At 43.5% G+C, this 27,963-nt stretch overlaps 4 protein-coding genes across 50 annotated transcripts in view; 3 read left to right on the forward strand and 1 right to left on the reverse strand.

Moving 5' to 3' along the window:
• Positions 1-353: 353 nt before the first annotated feature.
• tectb (tectorin beta) lies at positions 354-3,685 on the forward strand. The gene is made up of 9 exons (XM_077625223.1): positions 354-417; positions 892-1,082; positions 1,922-2,077; positions 2,130-2,216; positions 2,287-2,474; positions 2,970-3,132; positions 3,212-3,290; positions 3,399-3,424; positions 3,528-3,685. The coding sequence occupies exons 1-9, from the start codon at positions 354-356 to the stop codon at positions 3,597-3,599; spliced, it is 1,026 nt and encodes a 341-aa protein (XP_077481349.1). The 3' UTR covers positions 3,600-3,685.
• gucy2g (guanylate cyclase 2g) lies at positions 3,445-9,364 on the reverse strand. Its single transcript, XM_077625222.1, has 22 exons — positions 9,014-9,364; positions 8,584-8,932; positions 8,384-8,493; positions 7,930-8,112; positions 7,730-7,874; positions 7,525-7,660; positions 7,203-7,306; positions 6,950-7,110; positions 6,731-6,871; positions 6,592-6,675; positions 6,408-6,512; positions 6,276-6,347; positions 6,040-6,208; positions 5,768-5,923; positions 5,524-5,698; positions 5,258-5,398; positions 5,005-5,197; positions 4,764-4,938; positions 4,606-4,704; positions 4,203-4,294; positions 4,015-4,128; positions 3,445-3,937 (listed from the first exon to the last, which is right to left on the reverse strand). Exons 1-22 carry the CDS (start codon positions 9,329-9,331, stop codon positions 3,854-3,856), a joined length of 3,306 nt encoding a protein of 1,101 aa, XP_077481348.1. The 5' UTR covers positions 9,332-9,364; the 3' UTR covers positions 3,445-3,853.
• Positions 9,365-10,104: 740 nt separating this feature from the next.
• Positions 10,105-15,776, forward strand: acsl5 (acyl-CoA synthetase long chain family member 5). Its single transcript, XM_077626136.1, has 22 exons — positions 10,105-10,219; positions 10,715-10,766; positions 11,454-11,637; positions 11,703-11,814; positions 12,273-12,337; positions 12,404-12,505; positions 12,582-12,681; positions 12,910-13,088; positions 13,160-13,192; positions 13,323-13,374; positions 13,455-13,528; positions 13,618-13,695; positions 13,992-14,126; positions 14,201-14,335; positions 14,407-14,502; positions 14,594-14,666; positions 14,736-14,824; positions 14,891-15,007; positions 15,083-15,226; positions 15,323-15,424; positions 15,492-15,563; positions 15,626-15,776. Exons 3-22 carry the CDS (start codon positions 11,482-11,484, stop codon positions 15,755-15,757), a joined length of 2,046 nt encoding a protein of 681 aa, XP_077482262.1. The 5' UTR covers positions 10,105-10,219; positions 10,715-10,766; positions 11,454-11,481; the 3' UTR covers positions 15,758-15,776.
• A 777-nt stretch (positions 15,777-16,553) lies between these two features.
• Positions 16,554-27,963, forward strand: part of LOC144092352 (ankyrin-3-like) — a 58,428-nt gene continuing 47,018 nt past the window's right edge. For 45 of the 47 annotated variants that reach the window (XM_077625001.1, XM_077624969.1, XM_077624982.1 and 42 more), the window contains exon 1: positions 26,725-27,216. In XM_077625001.1, coding sequence (XP_077481127.1) covers positions 27,094-27,216 — 123 coding nt within the window. In that variant the 5' untranslated portion in view covers positions 26,725-27,093. Of the gene's footprint in view, positions 16,780-21,129; positions 21,396-26,724; positions 27,217-27,963 lie in introns of those variants that run through there. The other 2 variants (XM_077624984.1, XM_077624977.1) reach the window with 2 other exon arrangements.

Consider the following 27,963-nt stretch of genomic DNA (forward strand, 5'->3'; position numbering starts at 1 on the left):
GCCAGGATTTGCTATCTTGCGTAGTTGGCAGTTACTTTTTTATTTGTTTAGTTTGTTACAACCTCATTTTTCAAGTTTTCCTGTTAAAGAAGTTTTGTCCATTAGGACCATCCCTACAAAAGGGGTCCCGAGAGATGATGGTCATTTGAAAGTGAATGTCCAAGCAGCACACAAGGGCTTTTTGTCAGAAGGCCCACAATGGAAGCTCTCGGGTGGGAAATGGACCACCTCCGCCCGCAAACAAGCATAAAATGCTTGCTGGGGGACAAGACATGAGGGTCCTCTGACAGCAGACAGGTGAAGAGTTTTATATAGAAAAACTAAATATTTGTAGTTGGGTCCCGAATGGAATCATGACCATCGCTTTGCTTCTTGTGATGATTCCTGCGGCGTGGAGTTGTGTTCCACAGAAAGCAGGTAAATACAGATTGTGTTTAGCTTGTTAGCATTTCAAAAAGAGAAATCCATTGATTATTTTTTCGCTTTGGCAATGAGCTTTTTTACAACACTCGTTGTAATGTTTCCATTGTTAGTTTTCCTGGTTATTTAATAATTTCCCCAAAACCACAGTTTTGATCAAATGCAGCCCAACGAAAAAAAACCTTTGTTTATTTCAGTGAAAAGACATTTCTGTAATAACAGAGGGGAAAAAAATCCTGAAAGCATTCAAAATAACCATTCCCAGATATTTTTAAATGCTAGTACTATTATTGCCAATCAAATGTCAGTACGTATTACAAATTCATGCATGAGGAACCCATAATAATATCCATGTCTATGTCTGTTCGAGCTTTTTTTCAGGAAGTGGTTAATCCCCAACAGTTGTTGGTGAGCCATAAGGCAAAAAAAAAGTTGATGGAACAGCCGCAACAGCTTTGTCTGACGTTCCAGATTACGTGATGGTGTCCTGCTTTCCCAACGCCATCATCGCCAACGTGCCCGAGTGTCCATACGGCTGGGAGATGGAGCAGCTCTCTCTGGGCGGCGTGTGCTCCACGGGCGTTCATAGCTCCGGCTACTACCGCTTCATCATCCCCGACCTGACGCCCAAGAACCACTCGTACTGCGGTACCCAATCTGAGGTGAGTTAAGGTTAGCTACCATACAAAATATTGCCACAAAAAAGGTTTGTGTCTTAGCTGAAGTTCTCTGCTCTGGTGAATGCAGTTTCCAACAGTATTCTACTTCCCTTTGCACAAAGTTGAAGGGAGGGAACATCTCGTTGGAGTTCTTCGCACCGTCACCGCGTGAGGCCAGCGCGACTTTTGAGTCGGTGGCCAAAATCAGCTCGTGCAGCCTTCGTTACACATCATGGGGAGGATGGGGGCTTGCTGCTGCTTGACCCACTTTGATCTGCCAGAAACAGGCAAACATAGCAAACCTAGAAGCAACACAACTGTTCTCAAACTCTCGCTCCCCCCTTTAACATTCCATGACGCACCCTCTCGCCCACGTACATATTGTAGTACTGGAAAACAAACACTTTAATTATGGTAAAGTGTTTGGGGTTGACTTCTTGGACATATGGGTTATGTATACGATCGGATTAAGCTTTGAGTTGGTGTTTATTGGATGTTGGGGATGTTAGGATTGTTGGGTGGCCAACAGTTCTTCCAAAAAATGTTTATTTTTTCTAAAATTTGCTATACTACAGCTATAATCTTCATTTGAAATATAGCACCAAACATGAAGTTGACAGGTGATTTACTTCAGTGCGCTGCTCGAAGTAATGTGGCGGGCTGCATTTGGCCCCTGGGCCCCCAATTTGACATCTGTGCTTTACAGTCAGGTAGGCAGGAATTCTAATATTGAAAAAGAAAAAATATCAATTTTCCATCAAACACAGTATTGGTATGAGGAGCTGGAAAACGGTATTGGTGCAGAATTTGTTCTTTCCAAAATGTGGACCTAACCTTGGCAGTACATACCCGGCAAAGACCCTCGCTACGTCTTCTTCAACTCGGTGGTGTCCAACGACACCCTGCTGACGCTGAGGAACCAGCCGGTCAACTACACCTTCAGCTGCATGTACCGCGCCACCTACCTCGTCAACAATGCCGTCTTCAGCCAGAGGTCAGTAAATACATTATGAAGACATTCCGAAAATTAAAAACCACTCTGATTAAGAGTCTCCTTTTCCCAGAGTGGCCACCGTCTATGTCAGCAACGGAACTTTGGGCTCCTTTATGTCTCAGCTGTCCATGAGCGTCTTCACGGTGCCCTCTGCCACGCCATTTAAATTCCAGACGGTCCAAGAATGTGACATGTATGGTATTCTACTCCTAGAATGCCAAGTTCCTGTACGCCAAAGAGGCACCATACGTCATTGAGACCTCGGAGATCGGCTCGGAGGTCTTCGTCGGCGTGGAGGCCAAAGGGCTGAGCGGACGCTTCCGAGTGGTCATCGAGAACTGCTGGGCCACGCCCACACCTTACTCCACAGACAGGAGAAGGTGGAGCCTAATCATTAACAGGTATAGAAATGTTTTTTTGCCCTACGAATTCTGCTTAGCAACAATCAACTGCACCAGGGGCGGAACTGGGGGTGCTTCTAGGGGGCCTAGTTTGCGGGCTACAATACCCTTTTTTAATTAGTTGCATACATCCATGGGCGGCCCGATGGATGAGTGGTTAGCACGTCGGCCTCACAGTGGTGGACCTGTGTTCAAATCCAGGTCGGTCCACCTTGTGGAGTTTGCCTGCGTGGGTTTTCTCCGGGTACTCTGGTTTCCTCCCACATTACAAAGACATGCATGGTAGGCTGATTGGACACTCCAAATTGCCCCTAGGTATGAGGGTGAGTTTGAATGGTTGTTTGTCTCCTTGTGCCCTGTGATTGGCTGCCCACCAATTCAGGGTGTCCCCCGCCTCTGGTCCAAAGTCATCTGGGATAGGCTCCAGCACCCCCCACGACCCTAGTGAGGAAAATGAGATGAGATGCATCCATGTTTTAACCGGGCCCTTTCCAGCTGCCCGAGCGACGGCACCGTAAATATTTTCGAGAACGCCAAAGACAGCCGATCCACTTTCAAGTTCAACTCGTTCCGCTTCCGCGGCGTGGAGAAGGCGTCCACCGTCTGGCTTCATTGCGAGGTACAAGTGTGCGACGGCGAGCGGCTCATCTGCCAACCGGTGAGTAGCAACGTTTCGGTTAGAAGAAAAAAAACAAAAAAACAGGTATCTGTTCTTAACTCGGAATGTTCCTGTGAAGAGTCCTTGTCCATCCAGGAGAATGGCACCCAAGGTGGATCCACATGGTGGCATCCTCACTGCGGAATTTCATATTAAAGGTACAGACACAATGGCGCTTTTTAAATAAGGCCAGAAAAATGAGACCACACAAGTACAATTTTAGGAAAATAACGTGACCTAAAATGTAAAATGTTATCTCCTTGCAGTTAATGGATCCACCATTAATGGCAATGTCAGAGGTAAAAACACACGTATCGTCAACCCGGATTTTATTGGAGTGGTGTGATTGAATGTTTTCATTTGATAATGTGTTTGTCTTGTATTTATTGTCACAGGAGCATCACTGCCTCTCCTGCTGCTCATCCTTATCAACACATGCTTTTTTTGCTTACACAACTAATCAGTGAACATACTTCCACACATACAGCTAGGAATCTACAGAAAACCCTTTTTCCCCTATATTCTATGTTGTTCTACTTAATTAGGCTCGATAAGTGATTTGATGAATGGAAATATGTGATTTCTTTTTCACGGTGTGTTAAAGAGATCTTAAAACCCTCATCTGGATTATTATCATTTTTATCTAGATTGAGGTCTACTTAAAAAGCATCAATAAAAAAATCATTCAATACTATAATCTGACCATGCGTCCTCGTTATAACTAAATGTGAACTAAAGGCAGGGCTGGATCCTCGCCAGTGGGATTCCTGGCCTTTTTGTCCACAGCTCTGAGATCTCCTGTTTTCTTCACAAACACAAAAAAAGAGACATAAATAAAGAAAGCACCAGGAAGAAAAGTTTGTGGATGACTCCTCTCTGTACCTCTGCTGCCAGCTGGAGGTTTGCATCTGCCTGTGCAATGCTGTGAGGGGCAAGTGACGTTGGCTTGAAACCTTGTTTGCTCAACAGCCAGTAGGTCTTATGATTGCCTTTACCCTGGCACAGGTAAAAAATGTTAACATAAATTTGGAATATTTGTGAATGTTAGAATAGAATGTTGTTAGAATAACCTTCATTTCAATTTGTCCCCTCTCCTCCAGCTCAAATGATCCCACTTGGGTCAGAATGTCAGCAGTCCGCTGAGAGATGTGAATCTTCAAGGCTAACAAAAGAGCCAAAAATGTCATTTGGAAAGTATCATATTGTATTTTTTTGTAATTACAACAAAGAAAAACAGTATATCCTCCTAACTACTGACATATCATCTTTAGACATATCATAATAGATGATGTGAATTATTGTTTTTGGTTTTAAAGGGCTAAAGTGACTCCTTTTGTACTCTAACTCTTTTGTACTTTCCAAATGGTAAAATGTATTGCCTTTGTTTGTATCAGCAAACGTTTGCCCTCAGCCTAAATTGGTAGTCAGAAGGATATTTTAACGATCCTTGTAACAGTATTTCAGGAATCTTACGTAAGCTGTTGCTCTCCATGCGAGAGGCCATGTTGACCGTGTCACCAAACAAACAGTAGCGAGGCATCGTGCTTCCGACCACGCCGGCAACCACTGGACCTGCCAAGAAATCACCTTCACGCTTTTTTTGCTTCATCTCTTTTAGAATTCTCTCCCACCCGAGTGCACGCCGATGCGGATGGCCAGCCTCTCAGCGGGCCTGTGGCGAATCCGGAAGCGCTGGATGGCGCTCAGGAAGTGCAAGGCCATGGTCGCAATCTCCACGGCGTGCTGTTGGCCATTGGTGATGGGCAAGCCGCTGGCCACCATGTAGGCGTCGCCGATGGTCTCCACCTGAATGCCGCAAACCTCCGTCGCGGCCCGTTGCCTCGACGCGTGAGTGCGCCACTTTTTACATACCTTGTATACATCGTACATCCTGATGATGTCATCAAAGAGGCTGTAGAGGTCGTTGAGAAACACGACGACCTCCATGGCCGAGCTGAGCGCGCACATTGAGGTGAAGCCCACGATGTCGGAGAAGAAGATGCTCACCACCTCGTAGCTGCGAGGCTCCACCGACTTCCCCTCCATCAACTGGTCCGCGATGTACCTGCGAGACGACGGGCCGACGTCGACGGGACCCACCAGGTGGGCGTTTGGACCCGGTTACCTCGGCAACATGCTGGAGAGGAGCTTGTCGGCACGAGTCTTCTCGGCAAGCAGCTGATTGGTTCTCTCCCCCACCACTTCCTCAAGGTGATTGGCATATTTTTCCAACTTCTCCACCATGTTGTCCAGAATGTTTGCATGGCTTTAGTGTGAGGCAAGAATATACTCTTAAAAAAAGACTTGGATTATAGTATTGAGTTTCATTGGCTTAACCGCTACAATTGATCTGTACTATTGCCAAAAATGCCAAAGAACTACAATAGGGACCTTTCTGGGCTGGTTTCCTTAAGCTGTCTCAAAATGGTCCTAAACGGTGGTCTATGATCGGGGTTTTCATTCCAGCAAACCCGCAGCAGCGTGTTGATGTTGTCATCACACAGATCGGACAGGGCGGGTCTCAGCGGCTTGCCATGGAAGGGCCCCCGCAGCCTCGTAATGATCTCTGCGGAATCAAATTGGTGCTTATAATCGACCTCTTGCCTGAAAAGGGTTGACATTTTTTCGCGCCAACCTCTAGGCTCCAGGTTTGCGTCATGGTACGGCCCACTTTTGGAGTTGTACATGAGCTCCCACAGGATGATGGAAAAGCTGTAGACATCGCCTTTTTGGGTCCCATTGACTGTAGGGTCGACTTGTCTCAAAAGCTCAGGGGCTGTCCAGAACAAGGCTGCAACGTCACACATCACTTGTCAGAGAGACAGTATTAGTGTCTTGTTACATGGTGAGAAAAAGCCAGTCGTTATCTCGTCTGTTCCTCTCATGAATGCCTCTTAACATACTAACTTTCATATCTAGGAGTTCCCGTTAGACCACGGTTGCCTCTACCACCGTATTTGAACTCCCACAGTCCGAAACCGGAGAGTTTGACCTGCAGCCGGCTGTCCACCATGCAGGTACTGGTCTTCAGGTTGCCGTGGAACCTAAGGCTGCTCTTGTGGATGAAGTCCATTCCCTGCCGGAGGTAACACGTATCGCATTGGGGCGAGCTCTCAAGGCAGACGCTGAAACGTGACACCTACGTTTACGATGTCATAAGCGAAGGAAAGCTTGAACATCCCATCCAGGTCCACGGCAGAAGCCTTCAAAACATCCTACAACAACAACATTAGTACTTCAATTGTAGTTTTACCAACCTGGGATGCCATTCTGACCTTCAGGCTGCCCTTTCTGCAGTACTGAGTGACGAGACAGGCGTGGGGCGGCTCCACGCAGGCGCCGAAGAAATGCACCAGGTTGTCATGTTTCATCTCCTTCATCTGTATTGTTGGAGATGGACGCCATTTGGCAACACGCTAATAACAAGACGCCGCTAAAATCATAGCCGAAAAACATTACCATACTGAACTCGCCGAGAATGGATGCCTTCTGGAGCTTTTCCCGAACGTCCTTCTTGATGTACTTGATGGCCACGTAATTTCCCTGCGTCCAATTGCCAATCAGGAGAATGCAATGACGGAAGCACTGCCGTATTTACCTGGTAGAGGCCTATGGTGGCGTAGAAGGGCTCTTTGCCCATCTTGTCCCTGAAGCTGGAGCTGTTGGTGGACAAAGTGGACTGCGAGCCTCCACTGCCGCTTAGACTCCTGGCTGTACTCAGTGACACGCCCTGGACTCCCTGATTGGAAACCACACATACCAAACGGCACACCGCACACAAGAAGCGCTACCGTACTGCAAAGGGCCACAACGGAACCTTTCTGATGACGTTAATGTCGCTGTAGTCAATGAGCCACCAGCGCGAGTCCTCCAAGTTGGTCTGGAGGCGAAACTTCTGCAACAGCAGGACGCCGATGCCCAGCACGGCCAAAACGCCGATAATGGGGAATGTGATCAGGAGAGACAGCAGCGCGATATCTGACACATTATTAACATTATTTTTTAATAAGCACATTTGAGCAAGCTCTCTGTTGTGGAAACCTGAATGTCCAAAACATGGTTGAACGTACCGTTTCTCAGCCATTCGCACAGCTCGTTGTCGAAGCCGCACTCAGGGTTGTCGGATGGCGGTCTTCCTTTGGGCCACGTCACGGTGGCAAACATGGGCGTTGGCCTGAAATCATTCCATTTTGGCAACTTGGCATTGTACCCAGAATTTCAAGAATATTTTTAGTTTTGTTCAATTTTCACGGACATTTTTCTCTTAAAGTTTTGGTGAAAGTTTAGACTTTTTGCAGCGTTTTTTTTCTTATGGAACATTTTTGTTTATCTGATCATTTCAAAAAAGGTGTATCTGTTCCCTGAAATTTTAGAAAGCATGTTGCTTATTACCGTATGCTTTTGCTATGGCTGTCAAAATGCAGGACCGGCACAAACGTTGCATCGTCCACCGTGTATTGCAAGTCGTAAATGGAATAGTCTAGATTTCTCTCCCCGTCCTCATCAAAGTGGACTAATCCAGAAGCTCCTGCGAGAGAATCCACATTTGTCGAACTGTGGTTGGAAGGGTTGAAACACGCCGTAACTACTTGCTTACCGTAGAAGCGAATGCTATTCTTGTTCTTCAGTTTCTGCAGAACCTGCCGTCCGTCGTGAGGGTCCTTACCGTCTTTCAAGACCTCCTTCAAGGCCATGGCGTAGAGCAACACGGCGTCGTGCAGGTAGGTGGCGTAGGTGCTCACCTAAAATAAATGACATCCGTATTCCTTGGTCTATTCCGTATTTTCTTTTCCTTACTTCTCTCTCAGACGTCAGGTTGCTGTGAAACGGAGGTCCTTGGAGTCGCTGGAACACCTGATCGAAGAAGTCGTAGTACTCGTAGCCGTCATACGACTTCTGGCCAATGATGAATGTCATGTCAAAGGCTCGGAGGGCCGCCCGGTTTATTTGGCCGTCCATGGAGTATTTCCACACGTTGTCCTACTCGGTAGAAAACAAAAAAGAGGATTTTTTACTTTGCACACATTAATTTCAGGTTTCAGGTTGGTTCAAACCATTTTTCTGTCCAGTGAGAAACTTTGACTTATCGATCCGCGAATTCAGCATCCCTGGTGACTTGAACAATATTCAATATTTTTCGTCGTGTGATTATTCACTGTAATGCCTCCCAATTATAATCCATGGCTGAGAATGAGTTACCAACCTGATGTGCTGTTCTTGAAAGGCTTTTACTCACCAAGCCTCCACTGACCTCAAAATGTTGCACCAAGAAGAAAACGTAATCGCCTCCCATCAGACCCTGGCGCTCGGCCTCGAGCAACAGCGTCATTGTGTCATCCTTGTTGGTCAAGACCACGATCACTGCACCCCGCATAATACAAAATGGGGTGATTGGTAATCGGAGTGTAAAAGAGTCTTTAATGAAAGTGCAAGACATTTGCGGTCGCTCACCTCTAGCCACGCTAGCAATGTACTTGACGTTACGGTAAACCAGACGCTGGTCGCTGGTGTCAAACTTGACGGCGGCCGTCAGCTTGAACTTTGACCTCAGCGACGTCTCCACCGTTTTCCACAGCGCGTCCACTTTGTCCCACGTGTTGGAGTCCAGGCCGCCGCCAATCATGGCCACGTGCGTCCAGCCGAAGAAATCCAAGGTCTTCACTAGCACCTCCGAGCTCCTCTTAAGTGGCGGCACCATGTTAATGTACGAGTCGTACACGTCGGCGTTGTCCATCTTGGACGACTGGCCTACGAAGCCGAACATTGGGACGCTCCACGTGGAGGCTATTAGCCCCGTTACCTAAGCTCAAACACAAAAGAGGCTAAATAGTTTATAGGATTAATACTTGAACGCATGTGTCAGTCATGAAGTGAAGCTGACCTCCGCTTCTTCGGGACACGCCGGTCCAAAGATGGCCGACACGTTGTCCCTCCACACCTGCTGAATAAAGTCCCCCAAGGACATTTTAGGACTGCAGGCTGTGTCTTTGTAGACAAAACCCAATGAGAGATTTCCCAGAAAAGAAGGGTTTGTGTTGACTTTGTCGATGGCGATCTGGATGGCGGAGCCCAGACGCTGGGCGCTAAAGGGGAATGATGTATTCCACGGAGCCTGGAAGCCAATCAGAAGCTTGGAGCTGGCATGGTTTGCATCGGCACCCTTGCTGTCATCGGTGTTGACGGCGTTCAGGGCGACCATCAGGTAGTACACCAGGACGATGCCAGAGGTGGAGCTGTTCATTTTCTTCTTCACGCTGCAAGTAACGGATGTCACATCGCTTAAGTAGTAGAACACGCCCACCCAACAGAGATGTTGGACAGGAGGGGCTAAAAAATTGGAGAAGATTCTGCTCCAATGTTGAGATGCATTCATTTTCATCATTATTATTTTGGGCACAGATGTAGATAAAAAGTTTTATTTTCAGAGATACAAGTTAGGTAGAGTTAACTCACATATTAATCAACAGTCATTTATTTTAACAGTGCTTTAACTCCTTCCCAATGAATAATTTTTCATTCATATTTTTTAAAAGTTGGTACATTACAAATAAAAGGGTGCTAAATATGACATTTCATATCATTATTGGATTGACTGGCAAAGCCATTTATCACAGTTAATCTCATGTGATCCATCCCAATTGAAATCCTTACCCGCCCGTAGATGTTACCCAATTAATATAAACCCAAAAGATACAGATATGTATGCATATTGCACAGGGTGAATGAAAAAGATGAAAATATGCTCTTGATGAGATTTTTATCAACAAATTCCAAAGGTTAATTATCTCCTCCGTTGATGAATACATGCCTCAAAGTTCAATCGCTTTTGTTGACTTTAAAAACTCATAAAATATCCACATATGCTGTTATTTTTTAACAAGCCTGAAATGTCTGTGGCTTTAAAAAAATTAATAAATAAAAAACGCCCACGCTGACATGCACAGCTGCATTCACTCAGAAGTGTTAATGAGCACAGGTGAGTCTGCATGGACAGGATATTAATGGCGGATATCACAACGCCACATCACTTGGGATCGTCACTCAGCTCTTCTGCAGCAGACCCAAACATCGATGTCCGTCTCTCCAGGTAGACTTCAGATTGGACATGCTTTTTGACCAGTGCTGGCTTGTGTGAGGCCTAAAAATGTCTGCCAATCCACAAAAGTTGCGTTGTTTGGCAATTGACATTTGTGCGTGCAGTGCATTTGGAGTTGCCAATGCGTCAACAATAATGTGTCCAATTAAGTAGGAGGTCTGGCTTTGAATATTCACATATCAGAGACATCGGCGGCATAGATCGTGCAATCCATTTCGACTTGGTTCGTTCGTTTGCCACTTCCAGTCGAAATGGATCCGCAACCAATGCCGTCAATGGCAACTGGTGAGGTAATATTGCTGTAAAAGTACTCCCTTGTGTATGTGATTGATAAATATTGGGTGTTTTCTCTTTTTTTTATGGGTTGTTGAACACAATTCAGTCAATAAAATGGTGCCGCTCGTGCCGTTTTATCATACGGTCAAAGTTTAAAGGTTGTTTTGGAGAGCTTTTATGACCGCATTGTGTTTATTGTTCGTCTTGCAGATTGAGGACGAAGCTGAGAAGAGGTTCCGTTTCTTGTCCGAATCAGCAACCGGTAAGAATATTTGATGTTTTCTTTGGCTCCTTCTACCGTTTTTGCTGTTTATCTATTTGACTGGGATGGAGAAAAAGAATGTTATGTATAAGGCCTACCCTGGATTTTGAGGTTTAATGTGAATGATTGCCTCAATTTGTTAACCATTTTGTTTGCATGCCTGATCAGTACTGTGCAATATTAATGTTTTATTGGGTTTGTGGTTGAAAATCTGTAAAAGAAATGCCAGCTGTATGATTTGCTCCTTAAAGAGAGAAAATCGTTACATGTGTTGATGGTTAATTAAATTTTAAGGCGTCATTGAGCTCTATAAAATTTTCCATTGGTGGAAAATGCGTTTGGAATGTAACTGCAACAAGCTTGGCTAGAGACAAAATAAAATGCCTTGAAATAATTTTATATTTAAGATAAAATGCCAAATCTAGGGTGTTTGACTCTTGGTTTAAATCTGGTATGGTTTAAAGACCAACTTGTTGTCTGTGGCCCCAACCCTTAACCTGAAATCTGGCTGTCTCATTTTTCCCATTGCTGTGTGTTCCGGTGATTCAGCTGAAAGAAAACTGCTTTTATTGCCAAGTGCGACTATCTTGTGATTCATTTAGGCTTATTGTGCAAGATGTGACTTTGACCCCCAATTCAGAGTCAAGGTTCTACAACCTGACACGGCCCATTTTTTTTTCTTTTAAGAATCTCCCAGGTGTGGAGTTGGTGCACCATGGAGTTCCTCTTCCAGCTGCTCTTCACGCCACTGTCAACGCCGGCCATCATTTCGCTGTTTGCCTTGGCGGCTGCCACCCTCTTCTACCTCAATACCAGACCTGCTCCATTGCGCTCGCCGGCCGACCTCAAATGCCAAACCCTTGGCATTAAGGTGCGACGCCACAGTATGCATCATGAGAGTTTTCTTTTAATTTATTTTTTAAATTCTCTTCTTAGGATGGAGCCAGGAAGGTGGCTTTACTGAAGGACAACAACAACCTGATTGCTTATCACTATGTTGACGCAAAAACCCTCTACGAGGTTTTCCAGAGGGGCCTGAAAGTCTCAGGTGAATTTAATTTAGTAGAATATTTTGCCTCTTCAGATTTTTCACATAACCCTAAAAATCCTGAACAACTTTCATTCGTTCACCTGTTTGTCTGTCTGACCATCTTTATTTGGGGACTATGATTTTTATGGTTGGAGCATCTTAGCCAGAGAAAGAACACATTTTTTCTCTCAGCAATTGTGATAGAAAATTGGGAACATACAAGAATATACACTGATGGTACAAATTCACTATATTAGTAATTTTACTTTGTGGCATAGTGGAAAGTGGTTATGTGTGCCTCGCAGTTCAGAGACTGTTGGGCAGAACCAGTTCTGGGTGTACCTTTTCCTCCTGCCCATAAGCAGGAATAAGCTCCATCACCCCTCGTGAGGATAAGTGGTTAGGAAGTAAATTGAGCAAGATGTACCTTCTCTATTAGCGTATGTGTACAGGTTTACAGTTTATGTTCTATTCAGGTAACGGACCATGTTTGGGATTCAGGAAAACTGGAAGGGCGTACCAGTGGCTTAGGTACAAGCAGGTATAAGACCACACTAGGAGTTTTTAAATCAATGTGCACCATTTTTAAACCTCTCCTGATTTGAAGGTATCTGACAGAGCAGAGCACTTGGGCTCAGGACTCCTTCTGAGGGGTTTGAAACCTTGCCCTGACACATTCATTGGCATCTTTGCTCAGAACAGACCTGAGGTGAGTCACCATAATGCAGAGTGGCATTTAGAAGCCCCTCCCCTGAGAGATTTAATTTAATTATTTTTTTTGCTAGTGGATTATTGGCGAACAGGCTTGTTACACCTACTCCATGGTGGCGGTCCCACTGTACGACACCCTGGGTCCCGAAGCGTTGGTGTTCATTATTGACCAAGGTAATTGGCCATGGTGTGGTGCTGCTGATTACGGAGTCTAGTTGTTTCCCCTGAGAGTAAAAAAAATAAACCCAGAACTGTTCTAAGAATGTATGAAAAGCCTTTATTCACGTTCATTGCTTAAACGTAAATCCTGAAAATCAAACTTCTTGACCTGTTCATGTCAAGGCAATGCACTAGGTTTTATTTTTATTTCATACGTTTCTTCATGTACTTCCTGCATTTTAGCCGACATCTCCACGGTATTGTGCGACAATCAGAAAAAGGTTGAGCTTCTGCTGGAGAACCGTGAGAAAGGCCAGACCCCCGCTCTTAAGACAGTCGTCGTCATGGATCCGTTTGAATCGGACTTGGTGGAGCGAGGAGCCAAATGTGGTGTTGATGTTTTGTCTATGCAAGATGTGGAGGTATGAAAACCTAGAGTAATAACATTCTTTTAATGATGCGGTTGGATCATATTTCCCTTTGTACTTCATAGGCTGCTGGGAAAAGTGACCTTCAGAAGCCAGTGGTAACTAACTTTCAAAAAATTTCATAAATATAGGAAGCAAAAGGAACTTGGTCAAAAATTTGTCACAGTTCAGGATTAAATATAGTTAAGTGCTTTTCTGGCTTGTAATTGAGTTCTCTTATTGCCACAGCCTCCAAAGCCAGAGGACCTTAGCATTGTTTGTTTCACAAGTGGAACCACAGGTGAACTTGATTGGCAAATTCTATTTCAGATTTTTTGTTTTTAAGGTTTAGTGATTTTAATTGTTTTATTGCTATGAAAGGAAATCCCAAGGGTGCAATGCTTACTCATGAGAATGTTGTTGCTGATGCTGCTGGTGTCCTCAAGACATTTGAGGTACTATTTAAATGTCTTTGGGGGGGACCAATGCCAAATTTAAATGTTTTCAATCACAATGTGAACCACAGTCATCTGTGTCTCCATAGACGGCCATTGTTCCAAATACTGAAGATGTCAGTATTTCGTTTCTGCCGCTGGCGCACATGTTTGAAAGAGTTGTGCAGGTAAGTTGATGCATCAATAGAAATTGTGTGAAAACTTTCAACTGTATTCTGACTCACGATAGGCAATGAGTCTCGATACCCTTTTCCGTTGCATCATCGGTTTCAACTATGCAGAGGCAAACATTCCATAAACATGATTTTATTGCACATTTCAATAGTTTTGGATCTATGTGAGTCATGATTAGTATTGAATATTCTTTGACCAGATTCATTTTAGTGTGAAAACTTGGTTGTAGTGAGACTTTACGTATAGCTTGAGGTGAGTCCTTTCCTCTTACTATTCATTTTCTCTGTAGACTGTCCTGTTCGGTGCTGGTGCTCGAGTTGGATTCTTCCAGGGTGATATCAGACTGTTGCCAGATGACATGAAGAATCTGCAGCCCACGATCTTCCCTGTGGTTCCGCGACTTCTCAACCGAGTCTACGACAAAGTAAGTGGTGCATTGTCAGGAGATGGCTGACTTAATTGCAGTGGTTTTTAAATCACTATACCTTTTTTGTCCAGGTACAAAGTGGTGCAACGACAACTTTCCAAAAATGGCTGCTTAACTTTGCAGTGCAGAGGAAACTGGCCGAGGTCCACGATGGCATCGTCCGAAAGAACAGCATTTGGGATAAGCTCATCTTCCACAAAGTGCAGGTATGTCTCTGTCTTAAGGTAATGGGGAGGAGCAAACTATGACCCCTAACTGATAAAGGGAATCAAATTAGGAATCTCTGGGTGGTCAAGTGCGCGTGATGGTGACGGGGGCGGCGCCAATATCTCCTTCAGTGCTGGACTTCCTCAGGGCCACACTTGGTTGCCAGGTAGAGTTCAATGAAAAGTTCCTCAATTGACAAACGGTCAAGTGAATCGGAGCAGGGTCAATGACATCTGCTGCTTCTGGTGTTTTCGTAGATCTTTGAGGCCTACGGCCAGACAGAATGCACGGCTGCCTGCACGTTCACCATGCCGGGCGATGCCACTTCAGGTACGGCCAATTTCCAGAATGTGCAAAAATGGAAGGCTTGACAATGTTTTTTTTTCGCCCATCTACCAGGACATGTTGGTGTTCCCTTGCCTTGCAATGTGGTGAAACTGGTGGATGTGGAAGAGATGAATTATTTTTCATCCAATGGCGAAGGAGAGGTTCGTCAATTGGTTTCAAGGATAAATTGGAAAGGTTTTGGAAATATTTATTTTGGCTTCTTGCAGGTGTGTATCAAGGGAACAAATGTATTCAAGGGTTACTTGAAAGATCCGGAGAAGACAGCTGAAGCTTTGGATAAAGATGGTTGGCTCCATACAGGAGACATTGGAAAATGGCTACCAGTAAGGACAATAAGACTTTTGTATTTACATTGAAAATGATTTTGTAACATATTCCATTTTTGTCCTGGTGAATAGAGTGGTGTTCTGAAAATCATTGACCGTAAGAAGAACATCTTTAAGCTGGCTCAGGGTGAATACATTGCACCAGAGAAGATTGAAAATGTCTATGTGCGCTGTGGACCTGTGGTCCAAGTATTTGTGCACGGAGACAGTCTGCAGGTGAGACTGACAGAGATCTACAAAACAATTTTCCATTTTTAATGAATGACCAAACAAGCATGACATCCAAGACTAAAGTTAATTCCTTCTTTGCAGGCCTTCCTGGTTGCAGTTGTGGTCCCCGACCCAGACGTCTTGCCGGGTTTAGCAAAGAACCTTGGAATCCAGGGCTCCCTTGAAGACCTCTGCAAAAACAAGGTAATGCTCGTGTGGTTCTGATGTGTGTATTCTAGTATGGAAACTTGATGTTTTAATTTTCTGACAGGAAATCAAAAAGGCTGTTCTCTCGGACATGATCCGTCTGGGAAAAGAGGCAGGGCTCAAGTCTTTTGAGCAGGTAGCTGCAGATGCAAATCAATGTTATTTCCATTCCGGTGCTTAAATGTCTTGTCTGTGCAGGTCAAGGATGTGCATCTCCACCCAGAGCAATTCACCATTGAGAATGGCCTCTTGACCCCCACGCTGAAGGCCAAGAGGGCTGAGCTTAAGTCGTTCTTCCACATGCAAATAGATCAACTTTACATGCAATAAACTCCACTTGCAAAAAACATTTATGAAATCTCATTTTACAGCAAAAGAAAACCATTCACTTGCCAGTTATGGCTTTGCTTCACTTCAAGTACTAAACTTACACTGCACCCCTGTGGTAGAATGTTGTAGCACTATCCCATCAGTCCTATAAAAAAAGCCACTACCTTTATAACAAGTAGTAAAAACGTACCTAAACACATGAAAAGTCGAATGTCAACACTAATTTCAAGATTGCATTGTAGAAATCCAGAATTATTGGTTTAATCGTTTATTAAGACTATTAATAAGACATGAAAACAATATTGCAAATGAATTTTAAAGTTGATGTATATATTAATGCTCTAAACAAAATATTTCATTTATACTCTAATGCCACTGACCACCAATGAATTAAGCAGTGTTTGACAATCCCATGATGGTAATTACAAGAATGTGACTATGCAAGAATTGTTTTAAAATAAAAATTCAGTTTTCCATAGTTTTAAGGCTTGCTATCTGTTTAGTATCAACATCGGCAAATACCACATGGTGGGCATATGTATATATTTGAATTTGACTTAAGAATAAGTAATTATACAGTGAGTCGAGGCTGTTTTTAAGATAATGTTCACTTTGTATAACATTTTTGATTTTTCAGAGGATCATCTTTAATTGCTCATCAACGTTGTCTGTGATGGTGACGTCACACGCCGCATGTGCACAGTTCCATGTGACCCGAGTGGGTGGCGATATACTACTCCTCCCTACAAACGCACGAACGCACGCGCACGCACACTTGAGCGTTTGTCCAAGGGGGCGTCGTCGCAACTGCGTCCGGCGTGTGACCCACTCACGCCCAGCATCTCCACGAGCGCATTTCCACGAGCGCATTTCTTTGGACGGACTATCCTCCCTGTTTCCCTTTCCCTGCTGCTTGGCATTCTTTTTGGATTAAACTGGATTTCGCATTGGATTCATCCGTGAAGTGAAAACACCTGCCAGGCAAAATGGCTTCTCCGGCTACAGGTGGACGCCGTTTGCAGGTAAGGAGACGACGACCCCCCCTGATCTTTTATTATTTTAACAATGATTGTATTTTTTGAAATATTGTTTTGGCTGCCATGGTGGAAGATGAATGTATGATGATGATTATGGTTGTATCCATTATGCAAACAAATGAATGGACACACTAATTTTCCAAAAAGTTTGCATCATAGCTCTTGTGGGTGAAAATATTGCAAGAATAATGTGAAATAATATTCGTAGGAATCACATTAGGACATGGAGTTCAATTTAAAAGTTCTTTATTGATGTGGATGCCATCCATTACTGGCTATTTTCCACCAGTGGCGTCTCATACCATTAGCAAGGGTTATGATAGTCCTGGTTAATCATCACTGCTGTTGCATAACATTCTGTTTAAATGTGTCCACATCTTGTTTAATGGAGTCAATGTCCATTGTCTTTTGTGTCATTTATTCACCCTGACTGAACCATTAACCTAGTTTCTTCTGGCAATACTAGGATGCAATCAAGCTTCATCTTTTACTTTTACTGAATTCATTTGAACAATCATCTCCAAACAATGTTCATAAAAGTGTGTGAAGGAAAGCTTTTATAATTGCAAATAACTCTGTCTCTAGTTGTCCATATACTTTTTTAAGATCTCAGCTGTAAAAGTGTCAGGTGCTGAAAAGTATATGGCAATTTACAGGTCAAATTAGCATGTTTGGCAATCTTAATGGATTAATAGTTGACAGCAGCTTGTTCCAAGTTTTGGCATTATATTGCTCATAGCTGCAATTAGCAGACAGACCATTCCACTTGTTGGTTTAAAAAGTTTCCATGGTGCGAGACGTTTTTGTGCAATCTCTTACTTGGCCTGGGGAACACTGAACCCGACTGTGAAAGCTCAAGAGCGTGCGAACAAAATCCCCCGTCCTCCTTGTTGGGATTTACGTCGCGGGGGGCCATTCGCGGTCAACCGCCGTCATTGTGAGGGGGAAAAGTCTCGTCGGGCTGACTCAGCACACGGCCTCGTTGGTGGCAGCGACGAGTGCCCCTCCGTGCCGGCTATTGTCATGGAACCAGTAAACACCAGCTCAGCGTTGGCCCGCTAACGTCACTAGACAACGAGTTTAATTGTCTTGCATGTAATCACGTGGACGGCTGACCAATCTTGTCCAAAGCGGAACGTTTCAGGTGATGGTTTAAGTAGCATTGTTCACAAAATGACTTTTTCGGTGCCCTGCGATTGACTGGCGACCAGTCGAGGGTGCGGTCATGTGTATGTTTGAGAGATGGTTTTGACCGTGTTGATATAGATTCAACAAGTTATTATGGAAAAGAACACCTGCAGATTTAGTAAAAATGTCAGGGTCAGATGCAAAGGTATGCTAATGGTGCAAGGAAAAACTTTAATTTCCCCAAATTATAGTTTGTCAAACTAGTAGGTTGAAACTGTGTTCAGCCATGACGTCATTTGTGCTGAGACAAAGATGGTTTGTAAGACGCGGAAAGTCTCTGTGACTCATGTTTGTGCGTCTGCTTTATCTCACTTGCAGAGAGCGCCAATGCGCGAGATTCTTCGCCGGCTGCAAAAAATGAGCTTCATTTATTCTGCCATCTTTCCTTCCGCTGTGACATTTTGGGAAGGGAGTCAATTTCGGGCTAAGGGACCCTTAACAAGGAGCCGTTTTCTTCTTCCCAGTGTCTTTGATATGGTCGCCTTGGAGACCAAGTTGTTGTTTCCATTCAGTGGCTCGGAGTATTTCTGCTGTGGCAACCAAATACAACATCACAGTGGTTGGTTGACCATTGGAGAAATACAATTTTGCAATTCTTAATGATCACTTAAATTGATTTTCACGTTTCCCATCACTTCTGCTGTTCACAGCTCAGTACCGCACCCACGTCCATTAATTCCAGCCAACTGTCAGAATTCCTAATGATCAATTCATCTTCTAATTGATCATTACGCCCTTCCCGAGTGGCTAATAATACCTCATTTGCTCGCGTTAGTGTCCGTGTCGCTTGCCATTTATGCATAGCTTACGACCCGTATCTTTTGCTAGATAGTGGGAAAATGGAAACCGTCGTGATGTAAAATTACTTTCAGTCGCGTGGACGCTGAATGTTTGACAGTTGAGTTTGAGCTAGGCCACAGCTTCGGGCCTCGTGGATACGCTTGTACGCATTCTAGGAGACTTTCTGGCAGAGATGTGTGTGTGTGTGTCGTAAAGAATCACTCTTGTTCTTTTCAGACCTCAATGGAAGCCCTTAATGGCGGACTGTGTTTCTGGCTAACTTTCTATAAAAGTGCTTTCATTGTCTCGTGTAACTGCCATCACCGTTTGCCCTTTTGCTGCTGCTGATTCGCCATTCGATACAAGCACAAGCTCTGTTGGTCAGAGAGAAGAAAGTCTTTATTATTATGTTTTGCGAGTCCAAGACTGATAAAACTCATTGATAGGCGGTTTAATGCTAAAACACAACCAGCTAGGAAATAGCGTTTTATCCATACGGTTTTTCAGGAATCACACTTGGGTTTAATATTATTAGTGTTCAAATTTAATTTCCATGTTTTATCTTAAGGCCATGCCAGTTGACATGTTGATTTGGAAAGATGCCAAACTCCATATGACCTTTATGAGCATTCAAGGGGGTTGATGTACTTGTTTCCCACCACCAAACTCAATCGAGCATGACATTACGCATTATTGTACTCTAGCACTTTGACTGAGGCGGCGGCCCAAGATGACAGGCAGTACTACTCGGCTGCATTAGCCACGCACTAGTACTTATAAACCTGTTTGTCGCCCCGGCCACAGACCACTGCGGACTGCTTTGTCGTACAGCACTTACAGACTTGTGTGTGTGTGTGTTCCAAACTGCTAAGTACTATTATAAAGGTATTGTGTTACCATCGCTCAACATGCAGCATACTTTGTGTTTTTAGATTGCAATGAATTCCGTGTGATGGATGATGGTGATCATTTTTACTGCTAGTTTTGCTTGCAAAGAATTAGATTCAGAAGTGTATTTTGAAAGAGTTTGTTGATGTTCTTCAGCTCATGGCCACTGGATGGCAGACTGGCTTTTGTTGTAGTATTTGTACTCGGTTGGTTTGTGGCTAGGAATTCAAACTGAATGTTATTTCACAAAGGTATTTTTTTTAGCTTCAAAATGTTCCCCTTTGTTGACAATCCCATATATTTAGGTTAAAAAGGGTAAAGATGTATGCCAGTTGGATTTTTATCATGTGGCCAAAAATACAGAAATGTTAGACCACAAATATTTGAAAATACAGATATAATACAAACATTTGATGTAAAAATAAAAACATGGCAGTCACAGTTATAACAAATACAAAGAAATAAAGCTAAATGTATCATAAATCATGGCCATAGTAAGAAATTAAGTGACTAAAAAAGAAATATATTGGTAAGATATCTATAATATCTATAATAATATATCTGTTATAATATATATAACAAGATAATCACTTGAGAAAAAAACGGAATAATAACAATATTTAATGAAATAAAAATAAATCAAAATGATACACTAGACCACGTGTGTCAAAGTGGCGGCCCGGGGGCCAAACCTGGCCCGCCGCATCATTTTGTGTGGCCCGGGAAAGTAAATCATGAGTGCCAACTTTCAGTTTTAGGATCAAATTAAAATGGAGTATAGATGTATACTAAATTTCCTGATTTTCCCCCTTTTAAATCAATAATTGTAATTTTTTTCTGTGTTTTTAGTTCAAAAATCATTTTGTAAAATCTAAAAATACATTAAAAAATAGCTAAAATAAACATTATTTTAGATCTATTAAAAAACTGAATATTCAGGGCTTTTAATCCAGTTATTTTAATCCATTTATAAAAAAAAACATATCTAAATATTATATCTAAAATGGTCCGGCCCACATGAGATCTGGTCACCATGAATGTGGCCCGCCAACCAAACTGGGTTTGACACCCCTGCACTAGACAAAAAAGAAAAGATTTGAGAAAATCCAAATAGTTTGTGTCATTAAATAAAGCTAGTGAACCTTCTGGCTCCCCATTTTGATGTCATTATGGGATGGCAATGGACTCACGCTGAGCAATGACGAGAATGTGCTGATGTCATGTTGTGTATTCTGTGAACCAACGGCGCCAACGCGAACACTTCATCTCGCCTCTCCCATGAACTCCCAGTCTCCCCAAAATAAATGGACGATCCCCCTCATTAAAACAATGACCTCAGGGGGCACACTTTTTGTAAGCAAATACAACAAAATGGAATCATGACCTACACCAGCTTGTTGCTCATCCACTCCCACTTGTGGAGTGTGCGTGTGTGTGTGTGTGTGTGTGTGTGTTCGAGAGAGACGCGCCGAGAGAAAGAGCGAGAAGGCGTCCCTCCTGGTTCCACCCAGTCAGTCCGCCTCGTTGCCCACCGTGCATGCTACCGTGTGTGTGATCAACACACATTCAGTCTTTTCACTCCTCCATACTGGATTAGAACCCCTCTTTTATAATTTTGGGGGGTGTTTTTTTTCCTGGATGTAAACAAAGGGCCCCTAGGGACCCTCAAGGCGGACGCCATGAGCGAAGAGGTTCAGGAAAAGGTGGCGGGCAAGTCGGCTCATCGCAAGAAGAAAGGAAAGAAGGTAGAAAAAGCTTTAGGATTAGGCTCTGTTTTTGTGTTGGTTAGTTTTTTGAAAGTATCTTGTATGTTATTGATATTCATTCAACATTCTTTAATTTAAATTAAGAATGCAGGTGCGCCTCACCTTTTCTTGACCTCATTTTATACCTAAATGTGTGTGTGCGCACTCTTGACTGATGAAAATGGGGTTTTATAGTTGTGCGTTAGCTGACGGGGTGTGTTCGCCGAGAGTGGCTGATGCTGCAGCCTGTTGATGCCAAAAAAAGAAATAAAAGCACACACCTTCCTATCAAAGAGCATCCACTTGGTTTTTCCTTCTTGCTGTAAGATACGGAAATTCATTTTCAACCTTTTTCTTGAGTGTGCGGTGATGCCAGGTTTTTGTTTTAAAATATTGCCATGTAGAAAGAGGGAAAAAAGGCAGCAGGCCAAGTAATGGTCATTCTGTAAAATGTAGCTTTTCATTTAGTCAGCTGTCTTGCTCACACACACAAGCGCACACACCCAAAACTTGCAGCCCCAAGCTAAACCTTTTCACAGTTACCTCATTGGCTGCCCATGGCGGGGTTAGACGTCCAATATTTTCCAGGGTGTGGAGGTCAATTTACATTTGTTCACCCAGTGTAGAGCTAGTCAAGATTTGTTATTGTTAACAAATATATACATTTTGATTCATTTTTAGGGTAAAGAATATTTTTTGTCATTAATAACTTTAGGCAAGTGGCTTTGAAATTATTCTTAAAGCTTAATTAATTGTCATTTTACTGCCAACGGGAGAACTGGTCAAGATTTTTTTTTCAAGCTCCTCAACTGCTTGATTCAAACTCACAATCATGGTCTTCACTGTGTTATGTAAGATGGCTGCCCACGTTTAGCCCTTTCCATCCTACAAACCACCTATGTCATGCCACGCTTTATTCAATGTGTCTCCATCCGTGTAATTTAGTTCTCCAAGTCAAATCAGAAAGCGGAACTTCCCTAAAATGTTCCCACAAATTGGAATGCTTCCTGTATACGCCTCAAAAAGATTGAAGAAGATTCAGGGACGGTTGATTAATTAGTAGACAGGAGCTTGGCGGAGGGAACGGTAGACCGATCAATGCGCGACCATGAACGGACCCGGAATACAATTAGGGGAAGTGATATGTATTTATTTATTTATTTGTGTCCCAAAAAACAAAGTGCTGCATTCATCAAACTTTGACGATTGGATGATTTAATTCAATGTATTTATGGATGACTGGGCGTGAAATGGTAGAGACCAATCCTTGCTATTACGTTTATTGTTGAATACACAAATGCAAACAAATAAAGAAAAATGGATTTAGTTATTTAAATGTTTGTCATGATCTGGCGATTCAGCAACCCTACACGGGATCTTCTTTAGTGTCAGGTCGCCAACTAAGCAGCTCGCGGCAGAAGCGTGTGGCTGATATTCCGGCGGGTGAGCGTTCTCGTTAGCGTGCCAGCATATTGTTTGTAGTGAGCGGGACTTGGCTGGGATTTTTCTGCACTTCCCGAGAACAGGATGAAACCCTGGTCGGCTCGTTCCCTATTCCGAGCGGACCTAGAACCCCCCCCCATCCTCCCGATTCCAATGAGTCAGTTTGAAACGAAGCTATGTTTGCCTCAGTTGGAAACTCCTTGAAATGGCCTTAGTGCGCGTTCATCAAAAAGAAGTTGATCCGAGCGGATCATCCGCTATGCTGCAATTTGGAGAAACATTTCACACTTGCGGCTTGCTGATAGAGTGATCATGTTGGGGAGACGCCATGTGCCCTTTTCCCAGGGTCTTTGCATGAGCCACAAAACATTGTTTGCATTGACAGCGAGAGATACATTTGAACAAATTGGTTGTCATAGATTACCAAAGAACTCAGCGAGAAGAAATTCACATTTTCTGTAAATCTCAATGAGCCACGATTAATCTAGTGATGCATTGATGTGATTCATTTTAATCCTTTTTAAGATTTAACACATAAACATTGAGTAATAATTTTAAAAACAATACACAAATAGGAATATCCTAGGTAAAATGTACTGAAGGTATTTTACGAACTATAAGGTGCAACTACATACTTAAATTTTCTTAAAGGATCAATATTGGCTAATCATTATATCAAATTCCCTTTGTTGAAATATAACTCAACTCCTAACCACTACTACTACAACAGCTCTATCTTGGGGATGTAGAACACAATCCCCTACAACCACCACCCCCACAACTACTGCTGTGTTTTATAAATCATTGTGCCTTATATATGAAACTAATTTTTTGAGTGGCCAATGTGCGCCTTATAGTGCGCAAAATACAGTAGTTACAAACCTGTTACCTGTTAAAATACATTTGACATATTTTGCTGTCAACAAAGGGGAATTCTTTGAACCTCAAAATCAGCCAAATCCATTGTTATAGTTATTATTTTTTATGACTAGTCTGTCATTTTTGCTCCCACGTGACTTCCTGTCGCACGTGACTAACTGGCTGTCCTGCCGCGGCGCTGGCAGAGAGAGGCGAGAAGATGTCTTGACAGTTGCGCGAATAGGCTAATGGGCCTCGGTCGCCATGACGACAATAGTGTGCCAGGGGTGATGTCAGCGCTTTCAGGGAATAGGCATCCATTTTCATTTCCCCTCATGTATGTCTGGCGCTCCTCATTCGGCCCTCTGAGCACTCGCTTCCTATTTTCCCGACCGTTGTTCAGGTTCACGCTTGACCCAGCCAGTACTTTTCACATTATGTCCCCTTCACTGACCAAATACGAGAGTAGAGATTCTGTGCAAACACCTTAGCAAATTAAGATTGTTGTTAATAACGCAGAAGAGGGGAGGCCTCCGTATTTCCCCTCCTCATCTGCCGGGCCTCCCTTCCTCGTTGCGTTGCCATGACGATCCGCCAAGGTGTCGTTTCTGAGTCAGAGCGGGCCGCTTGTCCACCAGGCTGGATTACAATGAGCTATCAGCGTTTATGAAAGGAAAAGTTTGCGCCTAATTAACCTCCATTATGTCACGCCGGGGTTATAATTCCATGGAGATTATCGCCCGGAAAGGCAGGGAGTGTGCGGATTTGCTGTCACAAGTCGAAGAGATAAAAGTGTGCGGTTACGATCTGGTGTAATTACACATCATCCCCATCATGGATGATGCTTGCATGCACTTGTTAAACCACGGGAATGTAAATGAAGATGGATTTGCCGGTTGAAATGTAAAAATGGAGGCTTTTTTGGAGCTCGGGATTGAACGGGAAGGAGATCTATGTGTCTGCGTGGAGGGACGCGGGGTGTGAAGGACCGCGTGATGCGGTCGGCTCGATATGGCGAAGGGATATTTGGCGCCCTGAACGAGTGCTATTTTTGTGGCTGTGTAAACCGTTGCCAGGGAGACAACTGGCAGGGTGCCCGGCAGGAGAAGCCCACCTCCAGACAGACAGGCAGACAGACAGACAGACGCACACACACTTATAAGGTACAATTGTGCAGGCTTTTAGCTACCATTTTATCTGGAAGCTTCCATTTAGTTTTACTTTGACTGCAAGCGTCTGCGTTTAGGACCACCAGACGGGTTGAATGGCGTTCCTTTATTTGATTTAAAATGCCCATTTGCTGTTAAGTGCATCAGGAGGAGCTCTGAGCTTGGCTGGGTCGCCTTTTGCGATCAAGGGGGGCGTTTGATTTCTAAAATGGATGTATTCTGTAGTTAAACAAAAAAAGGAAACAACATCATTTGTAAATGGAAGCATCCCATTAAAAGTACACTGTCCCTTCTGTGAAACTTTTTTTAAACACAGGGCACTCAGAATACCTCTTCACTGTCATAACAAACTAATCAAACTGCACCCCCCTTTTGATTATCTGCGTATTGTCGCTACCTTGTGGACAGAAAGTGCATTACAACCAGCTCTTTGTTTACATCTTTTGTAAATCCTGTTTTTGCTGCCTTTTCAACAATACGTGGAAGCCATTCTCTACTATGACATAATATTCCAATTTCCATATTCTCTCCATATTTAGAGAACATGCAAAACTGGGTCAATTTTTGTTGAAACCTACTTTGTTGTTCATCGGCGTGCGCCACATTTCTTTCCCAGTAGTCAATCGTTGCCCACTGGCAATCTCAGTAAACCAATTGAAAGGCTGATCCCAATTGTTTTTATTCTGCAGGCTGTCATGGTAGTATTTATATTATTCCAAAGTCTTCAATCCCCAGACATGAGCTCATATCACACACGCATGCACGTGCATATTTTGATCTGCAAGCAGTTCTTCAAGCATACTTACAGGACACATTTCTAATAATTCATGTTTTATTAATGTTTTAATGCTTCAGGCTTTCACTGTCATAAAGGCTCCTGGAAAGCAGCTAATTGCACTGAAAATTGCCTGAAGATAACCTCCACTTTATCCAAGTATATATCAATTTATCATGAATAATGCACCAGGAAGTAAATAATTGATCCTATTATTCATGTGAGTTGCATATTATTTTACTTTCTGCGCTTATGAATATTCCGTTTATTTACACTTACTCTTGCTTTGCTGTTTTTATGACAACAGCAACCAACTCCACTCTTCAGTTGTTGTTTTTTTTGGCTAAATTATAAGCTTGTTACATACTCCTCCTTCCCCAAAATTAACTCCAGTGATGCAGAATTGTGTTTTTATTAGCCCAAAAATTCACTGGGGTTTTTAACCCAAACAAAAAAAACAAACAAAAAAGAATTCTCCAATTCACTCTCAGACAATAAATTGGCTCTCATTTATATTCAACAAAAAATGTGTTTTGGCCAATTAAAACTATTATAAAACTGAAATTTGACCATTCTTGACACGAAAGCTTGCAGTAAAAACGTTCATTCATATAACAAAAAAATGCTTTTATTTAGTTTATGATTAGAATAAATAAAGTGAAATTCAGCTGAGGAAAAAAATCCATTAAAACTACATTTATAAAAACACTGAATGTGGAAAATCGGATTCTTCAAGGAAAACATCTTTTCTCTTAAATCCATGTTGACGTACTGTGCAATGCAGGCAAAAATGCCAATTGAAAAGACGAAAATGGCAATTGAAAATGGTTTTATGTTGAAGCACTGTAATTTGACCTTGAGGATGACCAAACTCATATCATAATGACAATCACGACACTCCTCTTCCAGAAATACATCCTTCATTGTACTCTGCTCACACTCTAAGTGTCAGATGTTACCAAGCAGAGGTTCTTCTTCATCTCCCCTCCCTTCGAATCCCCCCCTCTCCAGCCTCTCCCCTCCACCACCCCTTCTCTTTTTCAACCTCTTTTCCACCGCCGTTCCCATCCTGCCCGCCCATACGTCCCGTCGAGACGCGGTTGGAGCGGATGGCTCGTGTCGAGCTCAGGTGCTTCCGGGGGGCTCTGGAAACGGGTCTGTACCCCCTTTTTTTTTCTTTACAGGGGGATGCATTTTGACTTCTCCACTAGGGATGTTTTTACAAGAGGATAATCCCACTTGGAGGTGATTATTTTTTAATTTTTGGGTGGGGGAATGAAGACCAGTTTTGATCAGGATCTCCTGAGGAGCATCCTGACTCCAATCACAAAAGCTAATTGACAACCAGACGGAGGCGTGACATCCACCTCCGAACTAAAAGAGGAGCTCGGGGGGAGAAGATCCCCTCCCTCGACTGTTCTCGCCCACCTGTGCGGAATAAGCAAAAGACGGCATGGCGCACGCCGCCTCGCAGCTGAAGAAGAAGGCGGATGAGAACCTTGTGGCGGCTGAGGAAGAGCGGGAGAAGGAGCGCAAGCGGGCCAGGAGGCGGGCACGATGCGACGTCAAGAAAAAGGTAGAAATGGAGAAAGATGGAGGGCTAGACCGAAGGATTGGGGAGACTCCAAAGAGGATGGAGTGCTCGTTTTAGGTAGTTGGGGGGCTTGTCAAATATTCATGTGTATTGTTCAATGTAATGAGGTGGCGTGGGTATGTCTTTTTGGGTGTAATATTGACCCGAAATGGACTTTGGATGCTGAAGGTGTGTTTGTGTGTGCGCGCTCTCGTGCTGGAAGCAGTCACGCCCTGCGGTCGGTCGGCGGCGTGCGGGTCGGCCGCGTGGGGGTCGTTAGCGTGCGTTTTCCACTTGAATGCGCACACGAGTGCCACGTCAAAGTTACAAGGTGGACGATTCGTCTAGAGGGGCAATGGCCAATAGTTATTTGCTGGAGTATCAACATTTTAAATGATTTGTTGCTTTTTTTCTGGAGTGTTTTGGGGGCTTTTTATCAAAGTGAGGCACCACCCTTAAAATGCGACCTTTTCAGAGAGGAGTTTTTTTTTGGTTTGTGTCGTTATTCCGCCTTTTATCGGGGAGTATTTTTGTCTGGCCCAGATAAGGAAAATGTTGGCATAATTGAATTGGATGTGTGTGTGTGTGTGTGTAGGTGTGTGTGTGCCGTGTTTTAAAGAGAGGACATTTGGCAGTTGGCTGGCGAGGTGGTGGACTGGTTTTGGCCAGACTCAGGTTATCCACTGTGAGCTGTATAACTTCAAGGTCAAAAAATGAATGTTGACTTTATTCCTTAACATATAACTGGAA

This window comes from Stigmatopora argus, chromosome 18 (genome assembly GCF_051989625.1).
Source record: "Stigmatopora argus isolate UIUO_Sarg chromosome 18, RoL_Sarg_1.0, whole genome shotgun sequence".
In the NCBI taxonomy this organism is placed as follows: Eukaryota; Metazoa; Chordata; class Actinopteri; order Syngnathiformes; family Syngnathidae; genus Stigmatopora; species Stigmatopora argus.